The sequence below is a fragment of the Anopheles arabiensis genome, chromosome 2, assembly GCF_016920715.1.
Source record: "Anopheles arabiensis isolate DONGOLA chromosome 2, AaraD3, whole genome shotgun sequence".
Classification (NCBI taxonomy): domain Eukaryota; kingdom Metazoa; phylum Arthropoda; class Insecta; order Diptera; family Culicidae; genus Anopheles; species Anopheles arabiensis.
Genome location: NC_053517.1, coordinates 4,137,666 through 4,160,276, shown reverse-complemented (window position 1 = coordinate 4,160,276; position 22,611 = coordinate 4,137,666). Strand labels below are relative to the sequence as shown.

Sequence of the window (22,611 nt, the reverse complement as noted above, 5' to 3'; positions counted from 1 at the left end):
ACTAAACCAACCAACCGCTCTTAATATAGTATAAGCCTGAATAAAGGAGAATTTAGACAATCCCGAATAAAAACATGTTTTTCATGTTTATCTTTTCAAAAGCTCAAAGATGTTCCATACCCTTTTGTAGCTTGTTGAATGCTAAGAACTGTACAAACATTACCTTACTTCATAACGAACATACTGATTTTGGGATTTTAATGATTGGAGCTTTTTGAAGCCATCTGCTAACTGATTTGGGATTCAAATTGAATTAAGTGCATTTGGAAGCAATCTGGAAGCTCATCGTTACTGCTTAAAATTGACCCAGCTGCTCCATTCTCCTCAAAAAGGCTTGATGTTTTCGGTTACGATGGATTAAATAATTAATCAAATCAAACCAATTAGGCTTTCATGTCTTACAAGCTTTTAACTAGCTCAAAAAAAAGCACATGGACACAACAATGCCAGCAAATCCTCTTTTGTGCAAGTGCAACTGCAACAAAAAGGAAGCAAGTTCCCTACTTAACTAGTTAAACACTGATTGCCACTGTATAAAACATCAAACAGGTTCTGTTTTTTTTTCTTCTTCTCGAAACCACAGTCAATCCTTTCCCTGTACTCTAATGTCATCATCTCTTGACATTTTGTGCTGCACTGAACTTCAGTTTTCCAATCTTCCCATCATCTCCCCACACTCTCTCGCGATCCGCCCAAAGGGTCAGCTTTTTTTCATCGCATTTCAGTAATTTGCCATTGAATCCGTCGTTAGCCGTGTTTTAATTATCAGCCCTGTGCTTCAGTCCAGGCACAACTCCCCCAGAACGCAGCTTTTAATTAAAGTTTTGCCTTCGGTTGCAAAGATGAATTAACAATTTGCCCCGTGTGTGTGTGCGTGTGAATTATTTCGTATGATTCGTCGGCTTTTCGCGGCCCGGTGCACTGGGTGCAGTGATCTGTAATTGCACGGACCCTCGCCAACCCTCGAACGTAGGGTGCAAATGACTGTTTCAGCTTAGCAAAAGATTCTTTGTCACATCATTCTTTGCACCACATTTGCACAATGCGTTCTGTGGCAGTGAGATTGGAGGTTTTGCGATGCAGTGACGTGTTGCTTTTCAAAAGCTTCTCTGACTGTGTCCGAAAGCACACACTTATCTGTGTGGCACGGCAACAACACTCCAACGACAGAGAACGGGAATACGATACACACACCGACCCCACAAGCTGTTGACGTTTCGTAATTTAGTAAATCTCATCCCATCCCGCCACCTGCATATAAAGCCCGAACGAACGCGACCGAACCGAACAAAACCTATCCAACTGTAACCTTTTCTGGGTGGCTCCTGGGCGCTCGTTCACGGTTTGTGTATGTGTATACCTTGCAATTAAATTCGTGTAGTCACAGTCAAGTGCAGCGGTGCAGTTCCCGTGGACCCCACGGAGTTTCTTTTCATCTGTGGAAGCATTCCGCTTGCCTTTGTTCTTGTCGGTCACATTTTAATATCCTGTGCGAGCTCTCTTGTTCACACTGCTTTACTCCTGTGCCAGTAAAACTTTTTAACATTTTCCCCCATTTTAATTAATGATAAGTGTTGGCTGGTCCTTCTTTTCTCTCTCTCTCTCTCTCTCTCTAGTGGGGTAGAAACTTTAAGAAACCCAGCTTACCGGCTTACAGCTTTGCAGAAGCGACGACAGCGATGGGACACGATTCGTGCTGGAGCTCGAGGTGGAGAGTGTTAGCTGCACTGGTGATTTTCCAATGCGCCATTCTAATGGTACAATCTGACGAACCGAGACGCGATGCAAATGTAAGTTGATTGAGCGTTAGGGGTGTTGATCTTGCTGATCGTGGCTCTAATATGTCCTCTGTTGCGTGCAGTACCCTCCACCGGAGTTGCTGGAGAAGATGAAACCAATGCACGATGCCTGTGTCGCTGAGACGGGTGCATCCGAGGGTAAGAATCTATGAAACATTCCTCACAACGGGAACCACCTTCTAATCGTATCTAAAACACACACGCACACACAGATGCCATCAAGCGGTTCAGCGATCAGGAGATCCACGAGGATGACAAGCTGAAGTGCTACATGAACTGTCTCTTCCATCAAGCGGGCGTGGTGAACGATAAGGGCGAGTTCCATTACGTCAAGATACAGGACTTTCTGCCCGAATCGATGCATCTGATCACGCTCAACTGGTTCAAGCGCTGCCTGTATCCGGAGGGCGAGAACGGCTGCGAGAAAGCGTTCTGGCTGAACAAGTGCTGGAAGACGCGGGACCCGGTGCACTACTTTTTACCGTAGTGAGCTTTTTGTTTGTCCTCTTTTTTAACTACAAGGTTGCTCACTTACTCACTTACTTATTCTTCGCTTAAATCGCTTTGCGGTCATGGTCCATCTCGGCCTCTAATAACGAACGCTATCACACCATATTGCAACCTCAACTTCGGCCTACCACCTTAGCTCTGTCTCTGTGAACAACCAATAAAGACTTTGTCAAGATTCAAGCGAATAAAACGACCATCCCACAGGAGCCCACAGGATATCGTCATTGTATCATTTCCTATATTGTCATTCCATACACTCGAAGCACTAACATCCTTCTGAGTAACTTCCTCTTCAACGCGACTAAGAGGATTTAGTAAGTGACCGTACCCCAAAGGCATCTTGGAGGTGAACTGCTTCACCAGGCTGTTATTGAACGACCGGCAGTCAATATCCTTGCTCGTAATTTAGCTTCCATATCAATGCTGACCTTTGACCCGAGATAGGTGAAATCTTGGACGAATTCAACAGTTCGTTCGCCTATCCATATGTTACCCTTACGTAGTTCAGGAATTGTAAGTCCTCTGCAACAAACCAATGACCAACGATACATATCGTGACGCGTATGCCAGAATCTGTGTAGACTTGTAAAAGATTGTTCCTGAGGATTCCATCCTTGGGTCACGGACGAATCTCTCTAATGTCTAGTCCCCTCCCCCCCCCCCCCCTCATTGGTAGCCAAAGGCTTTGTGATACTGTTAATTATTGCTTTTAATTTCCCGGCACCAAATTGACACCGACAGTCCGAATTAATCACAATTTTACTTTTCCAACTTTAACTACACATAAACCGCCTATTTTATTACCCATCGCTAAACTACAATTGCAACAGCCATGCCGGAAGGCACTCCTGGAAATTCAATCTTTATATTCCCCTCCAAAAAAAACAATCATACTTGGACCAACTTGGTTCAGTTCGGTTGTAAAGCGCACTTTATCTTCTCACAAGACTGAAGGAATGTTAGGACAACAATGGTTCTTCAATGGGTTTATCGGTCTCCAAACAGCACTCACACCGGGAGGGGAGGGGGGGGGAGATGGAATATATTTCCACACTTCCTGGCATCGGAATGATTAGAGAAAGCAATCTTCAGTCCACAAAAAACACCCTCCTCCAACCTTCCCTCCGTGTCTTCGCATCTTGATGCGTTCCTTTTTTTGTCGCCCTGTTTGCTGCCTGTGTGCCTTCTTTGACCAGCGCTCGTCCGGCCCGCGGGCAATGGGTAAGAAATTAAAACTTATTATCAGCGCCTAATTACGCCTCTCAAGCTTGGGAAGGGGGAGGGGGAGGGGTAGGGATAACGCCATCCCTCAAGAGTCGCAAGAACGAATTCCGGACCGGTGAGTGTGATGCAAAATTTGGAATATCATTAATCAAAGTTTCGGACCAACGGCGAGGAAAGAATATGACCAACCTTCTCCATCCCAACCCCCGCCAACCGAACCGGATGGCTGCGGGATAAGAGTCGCAAAACTCTCGCTTGGTCGAGAACAACACCAACGCCCGAAAAAAAAGGCTCCAAATTATCCTTCGCGAAAAGTTAAAGCGAAACAACAATAACAACGTCAATCGAGCTGTGTTCGTTCGTCTCTGTTAACTAGATGCTGTAGTAGTTGGTAGAAAAGTGGCAAAAGAAGCGAAAAGTTGACACCAAAACGGGACGGGGCAACCGTTGCAATAAAAGTGAAGAAAACGAAAAGTGTACACAGGCAAAACAGAAAAGAAAGCGAGGAAAAGGACTAACGGCACTGTGAGCCAACACAGCGGCACCCATATTGCCAAGTGTAGTAGTGGTAAGAACATGAAAACACTGTAAAACTTCATCCCACTTTCTCTGATAAAGTATCGCCGTAATCAAGCAAATTAAAATGTAAATGAAGAGCCGGGAGGTACAAGTTTTACGCAACTGTTGGCCACTCGTGCGACGGTAGCAGATCCTCCAATCGCGCATCCATTTGGCTAATTAAAAAGAGAAAAAGGGAAGCATCAACCCACCACCCCTTGCGTGCAAAAAAAAAAACCTCCTTAGGTGCAGCTTCGGTGCAGTACACAGCACAGTTCAAGAGGTGTTGCATTGGGGAATACGCGGGCCTTCGCCGTGATTCAAAGGGGGCGCATGGCCCTTGGCAGATTAAAGGAAGCGTATATGTTTGCTCTACTTTATCTGAACTCTTTTCTTTGGAGATGTATGGGGAATAAGGACTTTATGAATGGGAATAGGCATCATTTGTGTCATTCTCCTGCTACTAAAGCTGAAGGTACTAGCCTGTGCTATTGGGACCAGGTATCAAGTCATCCAAATCTCCTCCGAACCTCAGAGATATGTATTGAACCTAAAACACCCACATTTTTTTTCTAGAAACTCTGGAGAACTAAAACTGCTGCTTGTGATGAGATTGCAAGAGCTTTACAAAGAATTTTCTGATGTACTGGTACATTGGGGGACATTGCTCCTTAAACTCCTGTGCTCCAATATATGCTAACTAGAAGGAATCTATAAACATTGTAAATAGCAGCGAAGGCGTCTCGGGATTATAGAAGATCCCATACAAAGCAGCAGTTATTGAGATGGTGCGCCTTGGATTCCTTCGCTTGTTTTACTAGTTCTTCCACCAATCGTACCCTTTACTATTCCAATATAATCTTCCATCGACATCTTTGGGGTTGATGAAGTAACTGAATACTCGTTAAATGAATGATATGGAACATTCAAACTGCCAGAGATTTGAATCAAATTTTCAAGAGGACAGCGTAGTAGCTGCCGGATCAGAGCCTTCCGTAAGCGACCTGGAGTCATTCGGATCTACCCGTACCGGTAGTAATAGGTTCAGTAGGTGCAATGATTCTGGTAGCTGCAGGTAATCATAAGCGACATGTTACCCGATGGTACAGCAAAATCGCGTCGGGTCTTCAATCTACTTTGGCCCCGCCTGAACTTGTTGCACCAATGGATCGGAATCACGCATGCTTTCTTACGCATACTGATCCTTCGGATCAACTCCGAACAACCTATTAGCGCATTCGCTGCATTCCACGGCTCGGAATCGATTCCGATAGGTTTGCATGGGCTAAGATAAGTAAGTAGCTTTAAACAACATTTGTTTTTTTTTAAGAATTGATCGTCCTTTCCAAAGTGTTGCTATACGCTTTGTCCAATTGGTCCGTATTTTGAGAGCGATTGTTGCCTATTTTCAGATCAGTTCTCGAGGATGATGATACTACAAAGAAAGAACACAGTTAAGAATAGTTGCTGTAACATACAGTTTTTTGTCCTGTTTCGTCCCATCCGAACACAGGATATTGTGTTTTTTTCCGCAGCAAATCCTGCAATCAATCAATGAACTGTTAGACCATCTGTGTAAATATAACATTTGCTTTACAAAATCATCAACAACAACGAAATACCATTACAAACCAAGTTCCGAAGCTACAGATTTCTTTCTGGTGAAAACGGACAGAGAGAACAAGCGAAACGCCTCGAAAGAACATACCCACTGACCATTGGACAGCATCCTTACCTACCAAACACTGGACACATCGCAACGATTAGAAAACACGATAAGAAACACTGTAGACTTGTAGGGTTCAATAAACATTGATTTGTATTGTTATACCGATCTCGATGTTACATATGATCTTCACATCCGGGAACCTGCTCGGAACCAAAAACCGGTGGCGTCCCGTACACGTACACGAGAGGACCGCTTAGCAGTAGAGGAAGGCGATACCGCCCACCCTCACACACACACCCTCCCCTTTTAGGCCTTGACGGCGTATCGGCGGCGGGGGAACTTCGCGCGTTTACGCTGCTCCTTCAGCGTCAGTCTCCTGGCGTCACGGTAGGACAGGGCCTTGCGCATCGCGCGGGTCTTCTTCGGGCGCAGATCCAGCGGCACGTACTTCTTGCCCTTGTACAGCTTGCGGAGGTTCTCCTTCGTCTTCGTGTTCATCACAATGTACACGCGTGCGATCGCCTTGCGGACGACACGGATCTTGGACAGCTTCGACGGAGCACCGCCGGTGACCTTAGCCACGCGCAGATTCAGCAGCTCCTTCTTCAGGTCCTCCAGCTGCTTGGTCAGCTCCTTCTTGTCCTTCGTGCGAAGCTCGGAACACTTTACTTTCACCATTTTGCTGGTTTTGTGGGGATTTTCGCTACTTTTTCAAGAAGCACGCGATTGAAACACCTCCGGTCACAATCGGCAGAAACGTCGAAAAGAACGGAAAGCAGCACACCACGACACGCCGTTGGTTTACAGTGGTGCGGGTTCACCTGACACTGCACGCGCACACACCGTATAACAGTTTCCGTGTGTCTGTTCTTCCCCTTGCGAAAGGAATCCAGCGGTAACACGGCGCACCTTCGCTAGTCACCTCGGCAATCGTCAACTTTTCAACTCGGCCGTCTAGCCACGGGCGCCATTTTTTCGTCAGCCTGTCAATTTGCGTAGATGTAGTTGTCAGCAGAATGCAAAATCACTCATCGTTTTGTACGTGTGTGTGCGTGTGTTCGTAAGTGTTGTCATCGCAGCTTCATAAACTGTTTTGTCAGGCAAAGATCTTCGGAAACTCTGCTTGGCTGTGGGGGAAAAACAATCAATTCTATTCGACGATTCAAGCCGTAATCTCTCACCAATCGTCAAGATGACTGTGGCGGACGCGTCCCGTGAGAAAGCGCTGGAGGATTACCGGAAGAAACTGCTGGAGCACAAAGAGGTCGAATCTCGGCTGAAGGAAGGTAAATACAGGGGGTTGAGGTTAGGGCGCTGACGATGACTAGCGGAATAACACTACGGGGGAAGTCTTTGGGGTTCCTGTTTTCACGGTTCACGGTTGATTTTCCGCAGTTCGAGAAACGCTGAAGGAGCTCACGAAACAGTTCGACAAATCGGAAAACGATTTGAAGGCTTTGCAAAGCGTTGGCCAGATTGTCGGCGAAGTGCTGAAGCAGCTGACGGAGGATAAATGTAAGAAACTGGTTTGCCCAACAGATGATGTGGAGCGTTATTAATAAAATACTCATTTCAGTCATCGTAAAGGCAACCAACGGCCCAAGATACGTGGTGGGATGTCGTCGACAGCTGGACAAAACTAAGCTCAAATCCGGCACCCGAGTAGCACTGGACATGACCACACTGACGATTATGCGTTACCTGCCGCGAGAGGTCGATCCGCTGGTGTACAACATGTCGCACGAAGATCCGGGCGAGGTTACCTACTCGGCCATCGGCGGTCTGTCGGAGCAAATTCGCGAACTGCGTGAAGTCATTGAGCTGCCGCTGCTGAATCCGGAACTGTTCCTGCGCGTCGGTATTACGCCCCCGAAGGGCTGTCTGCTGTACGGACCGCCCGGCACCGGTAAAACGCTGCTGGCCCGTGCTGTCGCTTCCCAGCTCGACGCTAACTTCCTGAAGGTCGTGTCGTCGGCCATCGTCGACAAGTACATCGGTGAGTCGGCCCGTCTCATCCGGGAGATGTTCAACTACGCCCGCGATCACCAGCCGTGCATTATCTTCATGGACGAAATCGACGCCATCGGTGGGCGCCGTTTCTCCGAGGGTACGTCCGCCGATCGTGAGATCCAGCGTACGCTCATGGAGCTGCTCAACCAGATGGACGGGTTCGATTCGCTCGGACAGGTGAAAATGATCATGGCCACCAACCGTCCCGACACGCTCGATCCGGCCCTGTTGCGTCCGGGTCGTTTGGATAGGAAGATCGAAATTCCGCTGCCGAACGAGCAGGCACGGCTGGAGATTTTGAAAATTCACGCCGCCCCGATCGCCAAACACGGTGACATCGATTACGAGGCGGTGGTCAAACTGTCGGACAACTTTAACGGTGCCGATCTGCGCAACGTCTGTACCGAGGCCGGACTGTTTGCGATCCGTGCGGAGCGCGAGTACGTCATACAGGAAGATTTTATGAAGGCCGTCCGCAAGGTGGCCGACAACAAACGACTGGAAAGCAAGCTGGACTACAAACCGGTATAATTCTTTCGTAATCCCCCGTTGGATTAACGAACACGTTGATGGAGCTCTCCCTCGGTTCGTTACTTCTAACGTTAGCGTTTTCGTATCATTAAAACATTTAAGTCATGTAATAAAAACCTGCTAAAAACTTACTGCTCAACGGTGCTTTGCTTTATTTCGACTTTTTCGATTCCATTTTTATCTTCTTCCGCTCAAAGTATTCCGTTAGATTGTCGATCGTGTGCTTGAACAGGGTGGAGTAATCTCTTACCTGCTCAATCGTCACATCCTTGAATTGATCCTCAAAGTTCTTAACGAAAGGATGATCATCGCACGCCTTAAATGCTCGCTTTTCAGCGCAAAACTCATAAACCAACATTCGGACGCGCTTGCTCTCCTTCTCCATCGTCAACAGCATCAATCGCAGCGAGGCACTTAAACCCGCATTCAGTATGATTAAACTTTCATCAATCGTTAGTGGATCGTAAAGATCGCTGGCGTCAGGCTTATCGTACGACACTAGAGCCACCTCGACCATGTTCTGCACGTAGCTTCGCACTGCGCAAAGCATTCCACTGCCTTCGGGAACTTTTTGGACCGTAAAATCGAGAGCGGGTTCCTTTAACGATAGTTTACTAAGTTCCTTTCCTTCGGTGACGTCCCATAGGCGAAGTGTACGATCGCCCGATACCGAGATCAGCTTCCCGCTGGGAATGATCTCAATTCCTCCCACGTACTCCGTGTGCCCCAGACAGAAACATTCTATATTGTGGCAGTCGGGGTACGAGCTGATCTTAATTTTCTCATCACGATCGCTCGTGACAATAAACCTAAAAGCCGAAACAGCAAAAGCAATTTAGTGCTCGTAAGTCAATATTATTCTGAACAGCGCGCTCACTTACCGCTCATCATCGCTTACGGCAAGCGCCAATATTTGACTCATGTGTCCCAGAATCCATTTCGGTTGCGGTTCCGACGTTTTGTCCAACGCACCAAACTCGAAACAATCGCTCTTGTCCGTGCCGAACAGAACGCCATGCTTTGGGACGAACTTCATGCTCACGATCGTCCTCGCCGTGGTAATGTCCTCGCCCAATGGGGCCGAACATAGCTTCCCTCCATCTTCTTCCCGTAATTGGTAGCGTCGCCACGTCTTATCGCTCAGAGAAACGGCCAACAACTTCGCAGTTGGACAATACTCGAACGTTACAACGTTGGCCGGGGTTGGTTGTGTTTGATTCCCGTTCGGTTCGTTACCGGCATCCGTTTCCTTAGCAGGCGCTTTCTGCTCGACGGTGATCGTGTGCAGCACAGCTCCATCCGTGGAAAAGAACACTATCTTATCCTTGATGGCGGCGACAATGTAGGAGGAATAGATTTTTAAATCATACATTGTTTTAGCACAAAAAATGAAACTGTTATGCCCAGCGTGGTCCGAGAAATACACACAGCCAACCCACTGACAACCGATTTGTTTACATCGCTATCGCGGTTGACGTTTCACTCGCGACCAAGATGATTATACATCCGGAAATATTCAAAATAAAACCTTCTCGCGGTCGAATATTTCCGAGGAATTTCATGGTTCTGCGTAATTCGAGCATTTTTGGAAATCACTCCCATTCCTCAATTACAATTTCACTTTCTTCAGATTACTAAAAGCACCGACCTGCTGTACCAATGTGCGCCGTGTCAATAAACCTCGGCGAGTTCTTTTTTTTTCCCTTTGCGGCATCGTATCAGTCTCCCCCCCTATCACTTTTCAAACAAACTTCACAAAACAAACGGAGAGCAAAGATTGCTGCGCTGTTCTGGCAGCCTTTTTTTGGCTAAAGGTAAATATGGGGCTTCCCGGTTTCCCTGGCGATAGCGAAACCGTTATTCGGAAGCCATTCGATAGGCTTTTCGGGTGTGCGTGTGCGTGGTCTGGTGGGCAGTGGGCAGGCTCCTTGAAGAATGGGTTTGATCAGCAAGTGTTGCGTTTTTTCGGTCTTGGATCGGTTGCATATTTTGTGCGGTAAAAATTTAATAACGCAAAGCGGTTTCTCTGGAAAATCCGCATTTTCGTATTTTTACAACAACCAACTTCTTCGTCTTTTTGTTCCTCCATCCCTCCCTCCCCCGTTCCACAGGTGGTATTACATCGGCCGACTCTACGAAAACAAGCGAAAGTTCCAGAACGGTGAACTAATCGTGCTGACCGGAGCGAACTCGGGCATCGGTTGGGTGACACTTCTTGAGCTGGCCGACCGTGGCTGTCATCTGGCGCTAGGTGTGCGCTGCCCAACAGTCGGCCAAACAATCCGCGACCGGGTGCTGCATCAGTGTCCGTGCGCAACGATTGACACGTTCGTGCTGAAACTCGAATCCCTTGCCAGTGTGGTAGAATTCAGTGAAAACGTTCGCAATCTCAACAAACCGCTGTACGCGCTGATCAATAACGCAGGCGTGTTTTACGTGCCGCCCAGTGTCACCGAGGACAAGCTAGAGTATCTGTACCAGGTGAACTATTTGGCGCACTTCCTGCTGACTCTGCGGCTACTGCCCGCCCTCAAGCAGCACCCGTCCGATAGTCGCATCGTGAACGTGGTTTCGCAAGCCCACCGCTCGGTGGCGGAAATACCGCCGAACGACCGCTTCGGTGGCCCACCGTACCCCGACACAGCGACCAATCGGTTCCGGGCGTACGCGTACAGCAAGTTTTGCTTGGTGCAGTTCTCCTACCGCTTGTCGCAGCTGCTCGCCGCGAGCAGCACCAGCATCCCCACCGTACACTGCATCGATCCGGGCAACGTGGAAACCCCAATCTATCGTCACTTCCCACTGCTGGCCAATCGGGCTCTTTTCTGGCTTCAAAAGCCGCTGCGGATTTTGCTCATCAAAACGCCACACGAAGGAGCTCAGGGCATCCTGTACGCGGTACTGTCGGAAAAGAAGCCACCCTTCTACGTGCGCCGGTTCTGGGGCCGCGAGTCGAGCGATTACGACGAAATCAATCAACTGGTGCGCAAGGAAGCGCTCGCCGACACGCTATGGAAACGGAGCCGGCAACAGTGCAGCCACCATCTGTTGGAGATGACGGTGTAGTGCCCCCGCTGTACGAGGATCGCACCAAGGGGCTGCGGAAGGAACGGCTTTCATTTCGCTTTACCTCAATGGAGAAACCATCCGAGCTGAGCCGTTGCCTGGTAACGATAAGCGACGTGAGCAATGTTGAAGCACACGAGTCATCCTACCTTGGCGGAGGATCCAGCGAAGAACTTTGGATCACCATGGGAACTGCCCTGACACCGGTGGATTACTATGTGGAGCTTCTGCTGCAGCAAATGTTAACGAACGAGCAAAGCAAATGTACGATCAGCAGTGCCAAACGCGGTGACGTCACGTTCACCATGAAGCTGGTGCGCATCGAGGGACAAAAATATTACTACGAGCTCACCGTCCCCGAAACGCTCGCGCTGGCCAAACAGTACAAAGAGAATGGCGTGAAAATGTTCTCCAAATACCCGTTGTTTGCGCACGCCTACTTCAACCAGGCGGCCAAGTGTTTGCTGTCCTGGTCACCGATCGATCAGCTCGACCCGGCCATCGAAGGAGCCGGTACGATCGAGGAAATGCAGTCCCTACTCGAAACGCTGTACCTTAACATTGCGGCATGCCTGATCAAGCAGAACCGCTTCGACGAAGTGCTGCACGTGCTTCGCTACACCGATCAGCAGGAACATCCCTCCCCGAAGGCAACATATCGGAAGGCGTTGGCACAGTTTAAGGTGAAACGGTTTACCGAAGCGCTCGCCACACTCGAGCGGATCGATTACGCCAGCAGCAAGGAGTGTGTCGCGTTGCACGCGCAGATCATTCAAACGCGCCAGCAAGAGGACAGCAAATACAGCTCAATGGTAAAGAAAATGTTCGCTTAAACAGGTAGCTATACTTACACTCTATACGTACACGATAAGCAATAAAATTAGCTTCTACGATTAGCGATAATTTGGCTTACATGTTTAATAAGGTACACGTTGTTGGTAAGAGTTTCGTTCGCTTTACAACTTGGTAAAGTAAGACGACAGCGGTTTTAGCTTTTGCTTGACCGGTGACGTTACCTTATCGCTTGAATTGGCTGGTCGCTTTCGTTTCGTGCTGGAACTGGCTCCACTGGCCACCACGACTAATGCTGGTTTACTTGTGGATTGTGAAGGGACCACCACCTCGAGACGGTTCAGTTCCTGCTGCAACCGCTTCGCTACATGATAATCATTGTGCTGGTCCAGAGAATCGAGCGGAATGAACTTACCACAGTCAGAGCATTTGGTGTGGTTTTCAGGTACCTCGTCCGCTTTACTGTTGCTGCCGGTGACCACTTCTGCGCTGCTGGAGCGTACAGATTCGGGAGAAACTTTCGACAGAAATCGAGCGATTGACAAGTTTGCCGACGGTGCGCTATTGCCTCCGGAACTTGACCCTGCGGACACAACTGCCTTGGATGGTCGTTTGGCGGGAAGTGGCGATTTGGAGGTCATTTTTGTTTTTAAATCATTCCGGAACTCATCTCTCTGCTGCTGGCTTAGCGAGAGCGCAAAGTGAAAGTCCTGGTGTGATTGAAATTCATGTTCGGGAATCGGTTTTTTACACTGTGGACATTCCAGGGTTGGTTCCGGGACCTGGAAACTGTACTCTGCATACGTTTCTTTGTAATCTGGCTTCGCATCGGTCCTCGCATTGCTTCGCTCCACGAACGATGCCTTGGAAGTGGATGGTTTCTCTTCTGGCGGGTCTTCCGATTCATGTATGGTGGCAGGTGCAGATATCTGAACATCACGCTCCATTCCCGACTCTGGTGTTTGATTCTCTTCCTGTTCTGGTACCGCTAGCTCCACAGTATCATCCAGATAAGGAGCGGGTTCAACTTCATCATTAGTATTCTCCTCTTTCTCTTGCTCATTTTCAGTGTCCGTTTCTTTCTGGACTTCACTTTTTGGCTTCAGGAACTGTTCAATAACTTTCTTCGGTTTAGCTGCTGGCTCTATCGACTCTACAGTAGAAGGAGATTTGCTTAAATCTCCACTTCCAAGGGAAGACTCTTTGTTGATGGCACTTTTCGGTTGCAGGAACTGTGCAATACCTTTCTTCGGTTTACTTTCTGGCTGATTCACGTCTTCCGAATAGCTAGATGCACTTGCCGTCTTCGCTTCACTCCCTGTTTCTTCACTCTTACCGGTAGAGCCGGGTGCTAAAGCAGACTGACGCTGCAGGAAATGCTGTATACGCCCTTTCAGTTTGCTCGGCTCCCCATTTGATGCATCGTTCCCTTTTTCTATAGGTTGCTGCTCTTCTTTAGAAGTTCCTGCTCCCTTCGGTAACTCAGTGACGACATCCGGTGTTTCCCCCGACACACTTTTACGACGTTCCGTCTCGCGCGGCTGTTCATCCGCGTTGGCCGCCTTCGATGAGTAGCTCTGAAACATTTGCTTAATGCCTCCACCTTTACCCGCCCCGTTCGGTTCAAACTTTCCCGCACTAATGCCCAAAAATTTGATGGGATTGTGCAGTGCCGTCGTTGAGTTGGACGCGAAGAACCGCTCCGTGTTGCGCTTGATTGCATCCAGCGCGTCGGCCGCAATGCGCTCCGCATCGTACGCAACCAAAGCAATGCTTCTCGTGCTGGACACGTCCACATTATCGATCTGCTGACTGTAGCTCACCGTTAGCTGCTTCGCCGTGCGATTGTTTTCGTCCAGATCCTTCTCCAGCCGCTCCGTCACTTCCGAGGCCAGCTCGTTCAGCCAGTGGTGGAGCGTGGCCAGCCCGGTGATTGCATTCTTCCCTGGGAACCGCTTACAGCAACCGATGCTTTTCGAGTGAAACTTGGCCGTCACTGCCTCCAGATCGATGCCGCGTGCCATCAGGTACATCCAGCTGCCCATCCGCTGCTCGAAGTGCTGCTGCAGCACGCTCTCGGGAAACTGTACCAGCTCCGACATGAACTTGATCTTCAGCACCTCACACACCTGATCGCCCAGCTTGCCGCCCAACCCCTTCACCTTCTTCAGCGGCAGCGTTTCGTACAGCTTCGGGATGCTGTTGATCGGCAGGATCGTTTGCTTGTTCGGCTTGTGGAAGCCGGCCGTCAGCTTGGCGAGGATTTTGTTGTGCGCAATGCCGGCCGAACATTCGAAGCCCGTCCGCTCCTTCACCGCCGCCCGTATCTCGTTCACAATCGACGCCCCGACCAGCAGCTTGATGTCGCTCTTCTTGTACTCCAACCGTTCCTGCGAATTGCTCTCCGCCGTGCCGCCCGCCGGATCGAACGTGTTCGAGAGCTTCGTGATGAATTCGCCAATGTTTTCGTACCCGACCGCAAACGTGTTGGCGAGCTTCTCCGGCCGCAGCTGAAATTTGCCCTCGTTCATCTCGTGTATCCGCGTCAGCACGCGCTCCGTTATGTCGAGGTACGCCTCATCGATACTGGCCCGCTCGAGCAGTGGCGTGAAGCTTTTCAGCACATCCGCGACCTCTTTGCCCGCTTCACGGTACCGCGTCAGATCTGCCTTGCCACGAACCTGCGGCACCTGTGGCAGTTCAATTTCGGGACAGTGCTGCTTCGCTTCATCTCCGCGCATGTGGCGAGTGACTCCCTCCGCTCTGGCGGGATAGTTCACAGCGATGATGCTACAAAAGGGGGAAACGAAACCGCATCATGTAGCTTCTTTCGTATGCACTCGCACTGCGCCACTTACCCTCCACCCTGCCAGGGGTTGTACTGTACCACCGCTATCGGTTTTCCCCTGATGGCAGGATTCAGCTTTTCCTCCACCTGGCAGTAGAAACAATCCATATCGACCTGAAAAGCAAGCAGCATGAGAGTGAGCATATTCTTACACTGTTCTGCTCCACACAACTTACCAGCACTACCACCCGGTCGAACTTGTTTTTAATATTTATAGTCGTTTTAGTGCTCATTTTGTTTGTTTATTTTTGAGTTTTTACTACATATTCGACAATACAATTTCACAACGACCTGCTCTCTTTTCCGTCCCAGATTCCCGCCTGAACTGAGCCGTTTGACATTTCAGCCACTCCGCACGTGTTCGTTTATAGTGCTGGGTTGGCAAATTCGATGCATAAAACGGGTGTGCTTTAATCAATAAATCCATGTTAACGACTTATTTTATCCTCAAAAACATTAAAAACGCACCCTACGGTTGACTATTTCTAAAATAATAGCTTATCACTGGCTAAACCGTGTCGGATTGTGGTGCGCGTGTGCCGCTAATCCTTTGTTGACACTGCCTTCCCCTCACCCCCTCCTTGCTATCTGTCACAATCACGTGCAGCGTGCGTTTATTTTGATTGGGGCTTTCGTTTAGATTAGATAGATATTTATGGCCACCTCAGTGACGATTTTTATATAATGCCAAACAAAGGATCACCATGAATTGACCCGCTCAGTATTGTACGCGCGTGTGGCCACGGAATGATTGCGCTCGCGAAGTGGTTCCGGACAGCGACCAAGACAGCATTCAGCAAGAAGTACCTACTGCTCACGAATGTCGCGATATCGGTCAGCCTCTCCGGGGTGGGTGATATAATCGAGCAGCACTATGAGATCTACAGCGGCGAGCTGGCGGCGTGGGACCGCCGACGGACCCGCTTCATGTCCATCTCCGGCATGACGGTCGGTGTGTTCTGCCACGGGTGGTACAACTTCATGGATCGCCGGTTCCCCGGCCGCACGATTGGGCTGGTCCTGAAGAAGGTGCTGATCGATCAAACGGTCGCTTCGCCGATTGTGATATTCCTGTTCTTCGCCACGCTGGCAGTGCTGAAGCGCTCCTCGTGGGAGGAAATGCGCGGCGAGATACGGGACAAGTTCATCCGCCTGTACACGGCCGAGTGGGTCGTATGGCCGCCGGCCCAAATCGTCAACTTTTACTTCCTGCCGACGAAGTATCGCGTGCTGTACGATAACACCATCTCCCTCGGGTACGACGTGTACACGAGCTACGTTATTAATGACGAGAGTGGCACCACCGCCGCAACCAACGCACAGAAGGACTAAGGACTTCTTTCACCACCCAAGACAAAGGCAAAGCAATAAACCTGTTTGTTCGTTAACACAGCAGTTACCATATCTCAATCAAGCGTTTGGTTTTATTTCCATTATAAGCTTCATAAACCACCGGCTATACACTACGGGGTAAGTTCATTTGGTGTGCGGTGTGCGGTGTGGGAACGTTGGAGTGGGATTGCGCAATTCCAATACCACTCCACTCAAAACATGCCGTCATACCGGCCCAACGGTATGAGCAGTATCACGAAGAACACAATATTCCTTAGCGCTAGCTTCCAGTCGTTCGGTACCGCGTACGGCAGCAGCACGCTCGTAACGCGATGAATCTCGTGCGATACGCACACGAAAATGAACGACGTTATCAGCACGTTCAGCGTGGGAAAGCCGGGCAGCAGCACCAGCACCCCGTTCCGGTCCGCCGCCAGCCAGATGTGGTACTGGCAGAGGAACAGCTCGAGCGAGATCTTGCCAAACCAAGCGAAGAACGTCGAGTAGCGGGTGCGCAGGATGCCGGAAATGTTGCGCAGCAGGATGTACCCCACGATCGGGATAAACACCACGTACGAGTGCACCTCCTCACAGTCCTGCCGGTTGCGGCAGAAGAACGTCCACGTCATGTAGCACCCGATGCCGGTGATGGCGGCCAGCGTGGACGTTAGCGAGATTCGTTTCGAAAACAAATTGCCATGATTATTGTCATCCACCACGGCGAACCGTTGGGAGATTTGAAAGATCGCCGCAAAGATCATCCCGTACGTGATGGTGTACCGGTCCAGCTTCCAGCGGTACCACCACTCGTGGATGTCGTCGTCCGTCGTCACAAACAGTGCCTTCCAGGGCCGGGTAACGAAGATGCGCTCGAAAAATACCTCACTCATGTACAACACGGTCACGGTGGCCAGCATCGTAACGAACTTGATCACCACGTACAGATACTGGTACGGATTTGCTTCCGTGCTTTGGGCGGTGATGCGGGGCGGCAGCGATAGCATTAAGTACATGATGCTGTACCAGAACGAAAGCAGCGGTACGAAAAAGTAAAACTGATACGGACGGTTCATGCACAGGCACAGGATGACGGTAAGAAAGTTCATCCGGAACATGACGTTCAGGAAGCGCACCAGCCCCGCATTGCCCGTCTGCCACCAGTAGGTGAAGTGTGCGTACCCGGACAAAAACAGAAACCCACTGATCAGCACCTTGATGTGCATGTAGATCGGCAGGATGTGGGACGCACCGGTCATGTAGTAGATCAGGATAACGATCTGCATCCAGCCCTTCAGCTCGTCCGTCTGGTCCCGGTGCAGCACCTTGGTCAGTTTGCTGTCTTCGGTAAAAAATAGCCCGAGCGCGAACACATACCCGACCGGGATCCAGAAGCTAAACTCGGAGTAATACTTGTTTTCCTTCATGAAAAAGTTGGTCCGATCGCAGAGGTAAAAGTACGTCATGATGATTGCCAGCGACGCTAGCGCCGCTACCGGGGACTGCGTTTCGACGGGTTGGTTCAGCGGCATGTAGGCGTGTCCGCCGCGCCACTTAACAATCCACTTGCGTACGTACATGGCGGTCGCAATGCTGGCACTGTAAACCAATGATTGACCATTATTAACCTGTCTGCTTGATTGAACCGCCGGGTCACAATACTCACCACACAGCCAAGAAGGCATAGGTCGTGACCTGTATGATTGTGTACGGTTCGGCACTACTACAGCACGTTCCGTCGTTGTAGTTCATGTAATCGTTACAGTACATGTTGAGCAAAATCTGCACATCGTGCTTCAGTGTCAGCGAGCTCAGCTGCTGCCCGTCGGCAAACTCGTCCACCAGCCCGGATGCGATCATGTTCGAGGAGGACCAGATCTTCGCCTCCGAATAGCGCAGAATACTGCTCGCCGCCTGGTTAATCCGATCGACATCCTCATTGCGCACGTTTTTCCACTCCTCGGTGGAGCTTTCCTGATCGACCGGGTCCTGGAGTTTCCAGATAATTTTCGTCTTCTTCCCATACAGCCGATCGATCGGCGTAACTAAGCGCGTCAGATTCTTTTCGTACGCCTTCTGTATCTCTTCCGTCACGTTGCCGCGCTGAAAGCTGGGATAGGTGCAGCTGGCGATGATCAGACTGGGCGGGTCTTCCTCGTGCTCCCATTTGATGAACTCGTCAATCAAGCTTTTCGAAACCTCGTTCGCGTAGATGTACTCCACCCGGAGCCGCAGCTTGTAGTCGGTAAATAGCAGATCTTCCGTGTTTTTCGTGGAGCTATGTTTGGAGTTGTTTTCCGTTTCGCTCGATCGGAGGTAGTCGATAAACTCCAGCGAAAGTGACCGAAGCCGTTCGTCCCCGATGAGCACGAAATGGTTCTGATTGCCCCAGAAGGCAAGATAGCGTAGACATTTGCGGGTGTCCCTACATTTGTTCACAAAATAGATTAGTGGGCGGAACACTGCAAAGGAATGCCGTGAGTCACTTACGTTTCTGTGTACTTGTGCAGCATGCATCCGTACGGCTGCCATTCCTTGTCTCCCTTGAACCGCCCAGCACTGAGCAGCCATTTGCACGAGTCAGAACCTACGAGGGAAGTCATTTCATTTAAGCTACGCTTCGGGGCAAATTGTTTCCGCACACAATCGTCGCTTACCGTAACGCAGATGCAGAAAGGCGTGATACACTACGAACCCGAGCACCATGGCAAAGGCCAGCTTCTTGGCATTGTTGGCGTTGAGGTTCTGTATGAACAGCTCCGCCTTGGACAGATTACCGTTGTTCCCCATTGTTTGCTTGAATGATTTGACCGCCAGAGGCTAACTTTTCTTCACATATTACACAAAACCATCGATCTTTTCGAGTTACATTGTGGAGCAACGAGAGCGGCAAAAAACACAATAAAAACTGTTTTCCCTTGCTGTCATCCAACGAGCGTCAGTTGCAGTTGCAATGGTGTGCGTGGTTTGGACAAATTTCATCTGAACGACTTTGTATAATACTGTATAGCAGCACAATAAATCGCAAATGGTTTTTCTATTCACTAAGAATCAAATTTTTGAATAATAACACCAGAAAATTGGAATTAAATGGAAATAACAACCATTCAGCTAATCGAAAACACCTTCATTTACAAACCTTGGCCCTTCAGTTTGACAGCATTATTGATAGCTCCGCTACTTTTGGCAGAAGTCAGCTTGGCCCCAGGCTCAGGTGATATTGCGTAAAACTATTTACTAGCCGCTCGCTTATCGGGTTGTTCCTCGCACAGCTCGAGAATAATCGTGTACTGTTAGCAAATCCTTCGAGTTCGCCAAGCGCCATCATGGTTGTGGGAGCGTTTCCGGCCGCCAAGCTTGGCGTGCTGGCCATGAAACAGATCTCCAAACCGATCGCCAATCTGCTCAAGGAGCGGGCCAAAAACAGTCCCTTCTTTCGGAAGTACGTTTGCATGCCGCCGGCACAGTTTTACAACTGGATGGAGGTGAAGACCAAAATGTGGGCACTCAATCTCGGCAAGCCCACCACAGTGCCCGTGCTGAACGAAGCGATGGCCATCGATCTGGGCGCGAACTTGCTGGGCGAAATCGTTATCTTTACCATCGGTGCCGGTTTACTTCTGTTGGAGTATCAAAGGTAAGGGTGAGAGCAGGCAGATGGAAGTAGGAGCATCTCGGCTACAACTTGTTACACTTGCAGGCAAGCACGAAAAGAAGCGATGAAGGAGGAGATGGCACTGCAGGAAAAGCTAGAGCTGCAGGCCACTATTAACGATCTGAACTTCCAAATCCAACGATTGGATACACAGCTGCGTGAAGTGGCGCGAGTCACTGCGGACCTGGGTAAACGGCTCGCCGAAATGTGCTTTTCCAGCGGGCAATTGACAATTAATCATATTCATCCATTGCAGAATCGAAATCATCTTGGAAACCCAAAATACTGGACGAGCTACCGTTCACGACGAAGAAAAACAAGCACGAGCAGCCCCTGTACATCCCTGCCACACCCGAACGGAAGGATGCACCCAACGCGGCCAGTGGTAATAGAGGTGTCATATCCAATGCGTTGGAGATTATCGATAATGAAGTTTTTTATAGGGACAGCTCAGCAGACGGAGCCGAAGAGGAACACACAGACCAACGCCGGCAAGGCATAGTCACACGTAGCTTAAATTACCTTCTCAAAGTCAACACTAGACCCTCGAACGGCATCGACAGGGAAGGATAGAGACACGCTTTCGGTGTAAGACGGTGCAAAGACATTGGTTCTAGCTAGCGTACCACAGACGCGTATCTCTTTTATATCGCTTATAACAATTTATTTTTAATTTATAATAGTTTAACAAGCATGACGCAACGTCCCTCGACGGGCTCGATCAAGCAGACGTCCTGCAGGTTGTAAACAACAAGCATGTAAAACATGCAAAGCAAGCAAATGCATAGATATGATATAATGTGCGATAAAGAAGCATAAAAAGTCCGCTCACAATCAATTGTTAGGTAGAGCATCGTTAATTGCATTTTACCTGTACTTACTCACGTACCGGCCGTTTGGTTTGCTCAGTTGCATTGTTCCTTCGGGTCCCGATTTCCTTTCTCTCTGTGTCAATGTTTGTAAATAAGGGATTTCTAAGCGATTGGTTACTATCATTTGAATATCAGATTTCGTAAAGCACAATTCAATTACGGTGTTACATCTAAGAGAACCAGCAACCAGTAAGATAGATTGCTTTCGTTCCTTGTTCCACTTCCCTAAGGAAAGCAGTTTAAACAGGGCGATGAACCATTCGGCAAAATTGGCCATGCCATTCCTTGCTTTCTGGCCGCTGTCGAATTTCAGTCGAATGAAGCGGCTGCTCCGGCTGTTGGTGCCGATGCCGATCGTTGTGTTCCGCGAGAGTTACAGAAGCCAAACATGAAAACTCGTCAACGTACAATGCTGTGATGGTGTCGTCGTCACACCGTCGTGTAAATAATTGATTGTGAGTGCGGAGTAGCAAAAGCAGCCAATAAATGAAGGAATAAACAACAACGAAATATTAATCGAATCAGCTAATTTATTCACAAAACAAAACAGAATGTAGCGTGCACACTATGGTTAGAGTTATGGAGGACATTGTATTACTAGACTTAAAACGATACATTTATTGACGAGTTGAAAAGAACGAAAGGATGCTTCTCTTATTTAGCGTACCAATTCTGCTATTGGCAACATTTAACAGTCATGCCTGCAGCTAATCGCCGTACGAGATTTAAATTTTGTTAAACATTGCCAACCACCCAGCCCCCTAGTCGTCCCGTTTGGCCCAGCAAGGGAGTAGGGCAGCAACAAAGGGCGCAAATTGAAGCTACCTATCCTAACCGTTTTCGGGCCACCTTGGACGAATGGGACGGATTTGGCTGCTTGCGTTTCAATCGATTCGGTGTTTTGGCGGTCGATGAGCCCGGTTCGTTCGGTTCTCGGTTTGTACTCGATTCACCGACTGTCTCGTTCGCGGTACTGCTGCTGCTCGTTGCCTCTTGGCTTGACGAATCTTGGCTGGTGCTGTCGTTCACCTGGGGCTCCTCCTGCGCTCCTCGCTCATTCGACGCCTCGGCGGGCGCACTGTTATCGACTGTTTCGTTGTTCGTTTCATTGCTCTGCTGTATTCGTTCGGCTGGTTCTTCCACGGCATCCGTGGAATCGACCGACATGGTGCGGGAGCTTGCTGTGGATTCAGCGGATAACGTCCGCGAGCTTGCGGCCGACTCGGCAGCCGTTGCGTTCCGGGCCTGCTCTTCGCCCCGCAGCTTCACGAACCGTTTCTGCGCCGACTGTATCTGCTCGATCAGCCGATGGTGGAGCAGAATTTTGTCCATACAAGCGTCGCAGATAGTTTTGGGCAGCTCGTCCTCTTCATTGATCTGAAAACACATACACGCTATAGTTGCCATTTTTATCAGGAAAATGTTGGCCCTCTGTTGGTTCCCGCACCTGTATTGGGAGATAGTTGTTGATTTTCTCCAGCAAGTTGTGTTCGAGGCCATCAGCACCGTAGATGAAAATTACGGTGCGATTCATCTTTGAACACAGCCTGCATATAAAACCAGTGCAGCATGCCTCCATTAAACTGCCCATGGTGAGCGATCGTTGTTCTTTTCCACTTTCGATACAACTTAACTAATTTACTCGATGGTGCCTATCCTGTACCCTGGCAAAGTTTACGCTCACCCATTTGTTTTGTTGTGAAAGTTGTCACTTCGATCCAATTGCCTTCTATGTGTGCATACGATTC

General features: G+C 49.3%; 10 protein-coding genes across 13 annotated transcripts; 5 read left to right on the top strand and 5 right to left on the bottom strand.

Moving 5' to 3' along the window:
* The first annotated feature begins 1,222 nt into the window (after positions 1-1,222).
* LOC120893635 (pheromone-binding protein-related protein 6-like) lies at positions 1,223-2,525 on the top strand. 3 transcript variants are annotated; one of them, XM_040295637.1, is made up of 4 exons: positions 1,223-1,348; positions 1,617-1,790; positions 1,862-1,937; positions 2,012-2,525. In XM_040295637.1, exons 2-4 carry the CDS (start codon positions 1,680-1,682, stop codon positions 2,284-2,286), a joined length of 462 nt encoding a protein of 153 aa, XP_040151571.1. In that variant the 5' UTR covers positions 1,223-1,348; positions 1,617-1,679; the 3' UTR covers positions 2,287-2,525. The 3 variants fall into 3 exon arrangements, with proteins under 3 accessions (XP_040151571.1, XP_040151572.1, XP_040151573.1); XM_040295638.1 differs by having other exon boundaries at positions 1,261-1,342; XM_040295639.1 differs by lacking the exon at positions 1,223-1,348 and adding an exon at positions 1,365-1,529.
* Positions 2,526-5,884: 3,359 nt separating this feature from the next.
* Positions 5,885-6,542, bottom strand: LOC120897834 (60S ribosomal protein L35). Its single transcript, XM_040302964.1, has one exon. The coding sequence runs from the start codon at positions 6,436-6,438 to the stop codon at positions 6,067-6,069; it is 372 nt and encodes a 123-aa protein (XP_040158898.1). The 5' UTR covers positions 6,439-6,542; the 3' UTR covers positions 5,885-6,066.
* Positions 6,543-6,779: 237 nt separating this feature from the next.
* LOC120897828 (26S proteasome regulatory subunit 10B) lies at positions 6,780-8,432 on the top strand. The gene is made up of 3 exons (XM_040302956.1): positions 6,780-7,046; positions 7,156-7,275; positions 7,337-8,432. Exons 1-3 carry the CDS (start codon positions 6,953-6,955, stop codon positions 8,299-8,301), a joined length of 1,179 nt encoding a protein of 392 aa, XP_040158890.1. The 5' UTR covers positions 6,780-6,952; the 3' UTR covers positions 8,302-8,432.
* On the bottom strand, positions 8,412-9,836 carry LOC120897829 (tRNA (guanine-N(7)-)-methyltransferase non-catalytic subunit wuho). The gene is made up of 2 exons (XM_040302957.1): positions 9,183-9,836; positions 8,412-9,110 (listed from the first exon to the last, which is right to left on the bottom strand). The coding sequence occupies exons 1-2, from the start codon at positions 9,671-9,673 to the stop codon at positions 8,453-8,455; spliced, it is 1,149 nt and encodes a 382-aa protein (XP_040158891.1). The 5' UTR covers positions 9,674-9,836; the 3' UTR covers positions 8,412-8,452.
* Positions 9,837-11,196: 1,360 nt separating this feature from the next.
* Positions 11,197-12,270, top strand: LOC120897830. Its single transcript, XM_040302958.1, has one exon. It carries the CDS (start codon positions 11,313-11,315, stop codon positions 12,198-12,200), a length of 888 nt encoding a protein of 295 aa, XP_040158892.1. The 5' UTR covers positions 11,197-11,312; the 3' UTR covers positions 12,201-12,270.
* On the bottom strand, positions 12,261-15,589 carry LOC120897826 (DNApol-eta). The gene is made up of 3 exons (XM_040302954.1): positions 15,184-15,589; positions 15,018-15,121; positions 12,261-14,949 (listed from the first exon to the last, which is right to left on the bottom strand). Exons 1-3 carry the CDS (start codon positions 15,238-15,240, stop codon positions 12,324-12,326), a joined length of 2,787 nt encoding a protein of 928 aa, XP_040158888.1. The 5' UTR covers positions 15,241-15,589; the 3' UTR covers positions 12,261-12,323.
* A 39-nt stretch (positions 15,590-15,628) lies between these two features.
* LOC120897833 (mpv17-like protein 2) lies at positions 15,629-16,417 on the top strand. Its single transcript, XM_040302963.1, has one exon. It carries the CDS (start codon positions 15,755-15,757, stop codon positions 16,337-16,339), a length of 585 nt encoding a protein of 194 aa, XP_040158897.1. The 5' UTR covers positions 15,629-15,754; the 3' UTR covers positions 16,340-16,417.
* LOC120897827 (N-acetylneuraminate 9-O-acetyltransferase) lies at positions 16,404-19,321 on the bottom strand. Its single transcript, XM_040302955.1, has 4 exons — positions 18,994-19,321; positions 18,827-18,923; positions 18,003-18,761; positions 16,404-17,935 (listed from the first exon to the last, which is right to left on the bottom strand). The coding sequence occupies exons 1-4, from the start codon at positions 19,124-19,126 to the stop codon at positions 16,552-16,554; spliced, it is 2,373 nt and encodes a 790-aa protein (XP_040158889.1). The 5' UTR covers positions 19,127-19,321; the 3' UTR covers positions 16,404-16,551.
* Positions 19,322-19,506: 185 nt separating this feature from the next.
* LOC120897831 (putative OPA3-like protein CG13603) lies at positions 19,507-21,379 on the top strand. Of its 2 annotated transcripts, XM_040302960.1 has the most exons (4): positions 19,509-19,973; positions 20,037-20,179; positions 20,248-20,376; positions 20,435-21,379. In XM_040302960.1, exons 1-4 carry the CDS (start codon positions 19,663-19,665, stop codon positions 20,491-20,493), a joined length of 642 nt encoding a protein of 213 aa, XP_040158894.1. In that variant the 5' UTR covers positions 19,509-19,662; the 3' UTR covers positions 20,494-21,379. The 2 variants fall into 2 exon arrangements, with proteins under 2 accessions (XP_040158893.1, XP_040158894.1); XM_040302959.1 differs by having other exon boundaries at positions 19,507-19,973; positions 20,248-21,379.
* LOC120897832 (suppressor protein SRP40-like) lies at positions 21,374-22,593 on the bottom strand. The gene is made up of 2 exons (XM_040302962.1): positions 22,311-22,593; positions 21,374-22,240 (listed from the first exon to the last, which is right to left on the bottom strand). The coding sequence occupies exons 1-2, from the start codon at positions 22,452-22,454 to the stop codon at positions 21,689-21,691; spliced, it is 696 nt and encodes a 231-aa protein (XP_040158896.1). The 5' UTR covers positions 22,455-22,593; the 3' UTR covers positions 21,374-21,688.
* Positions 22,594-22,611: the final 18 nt, after the last annotated feature.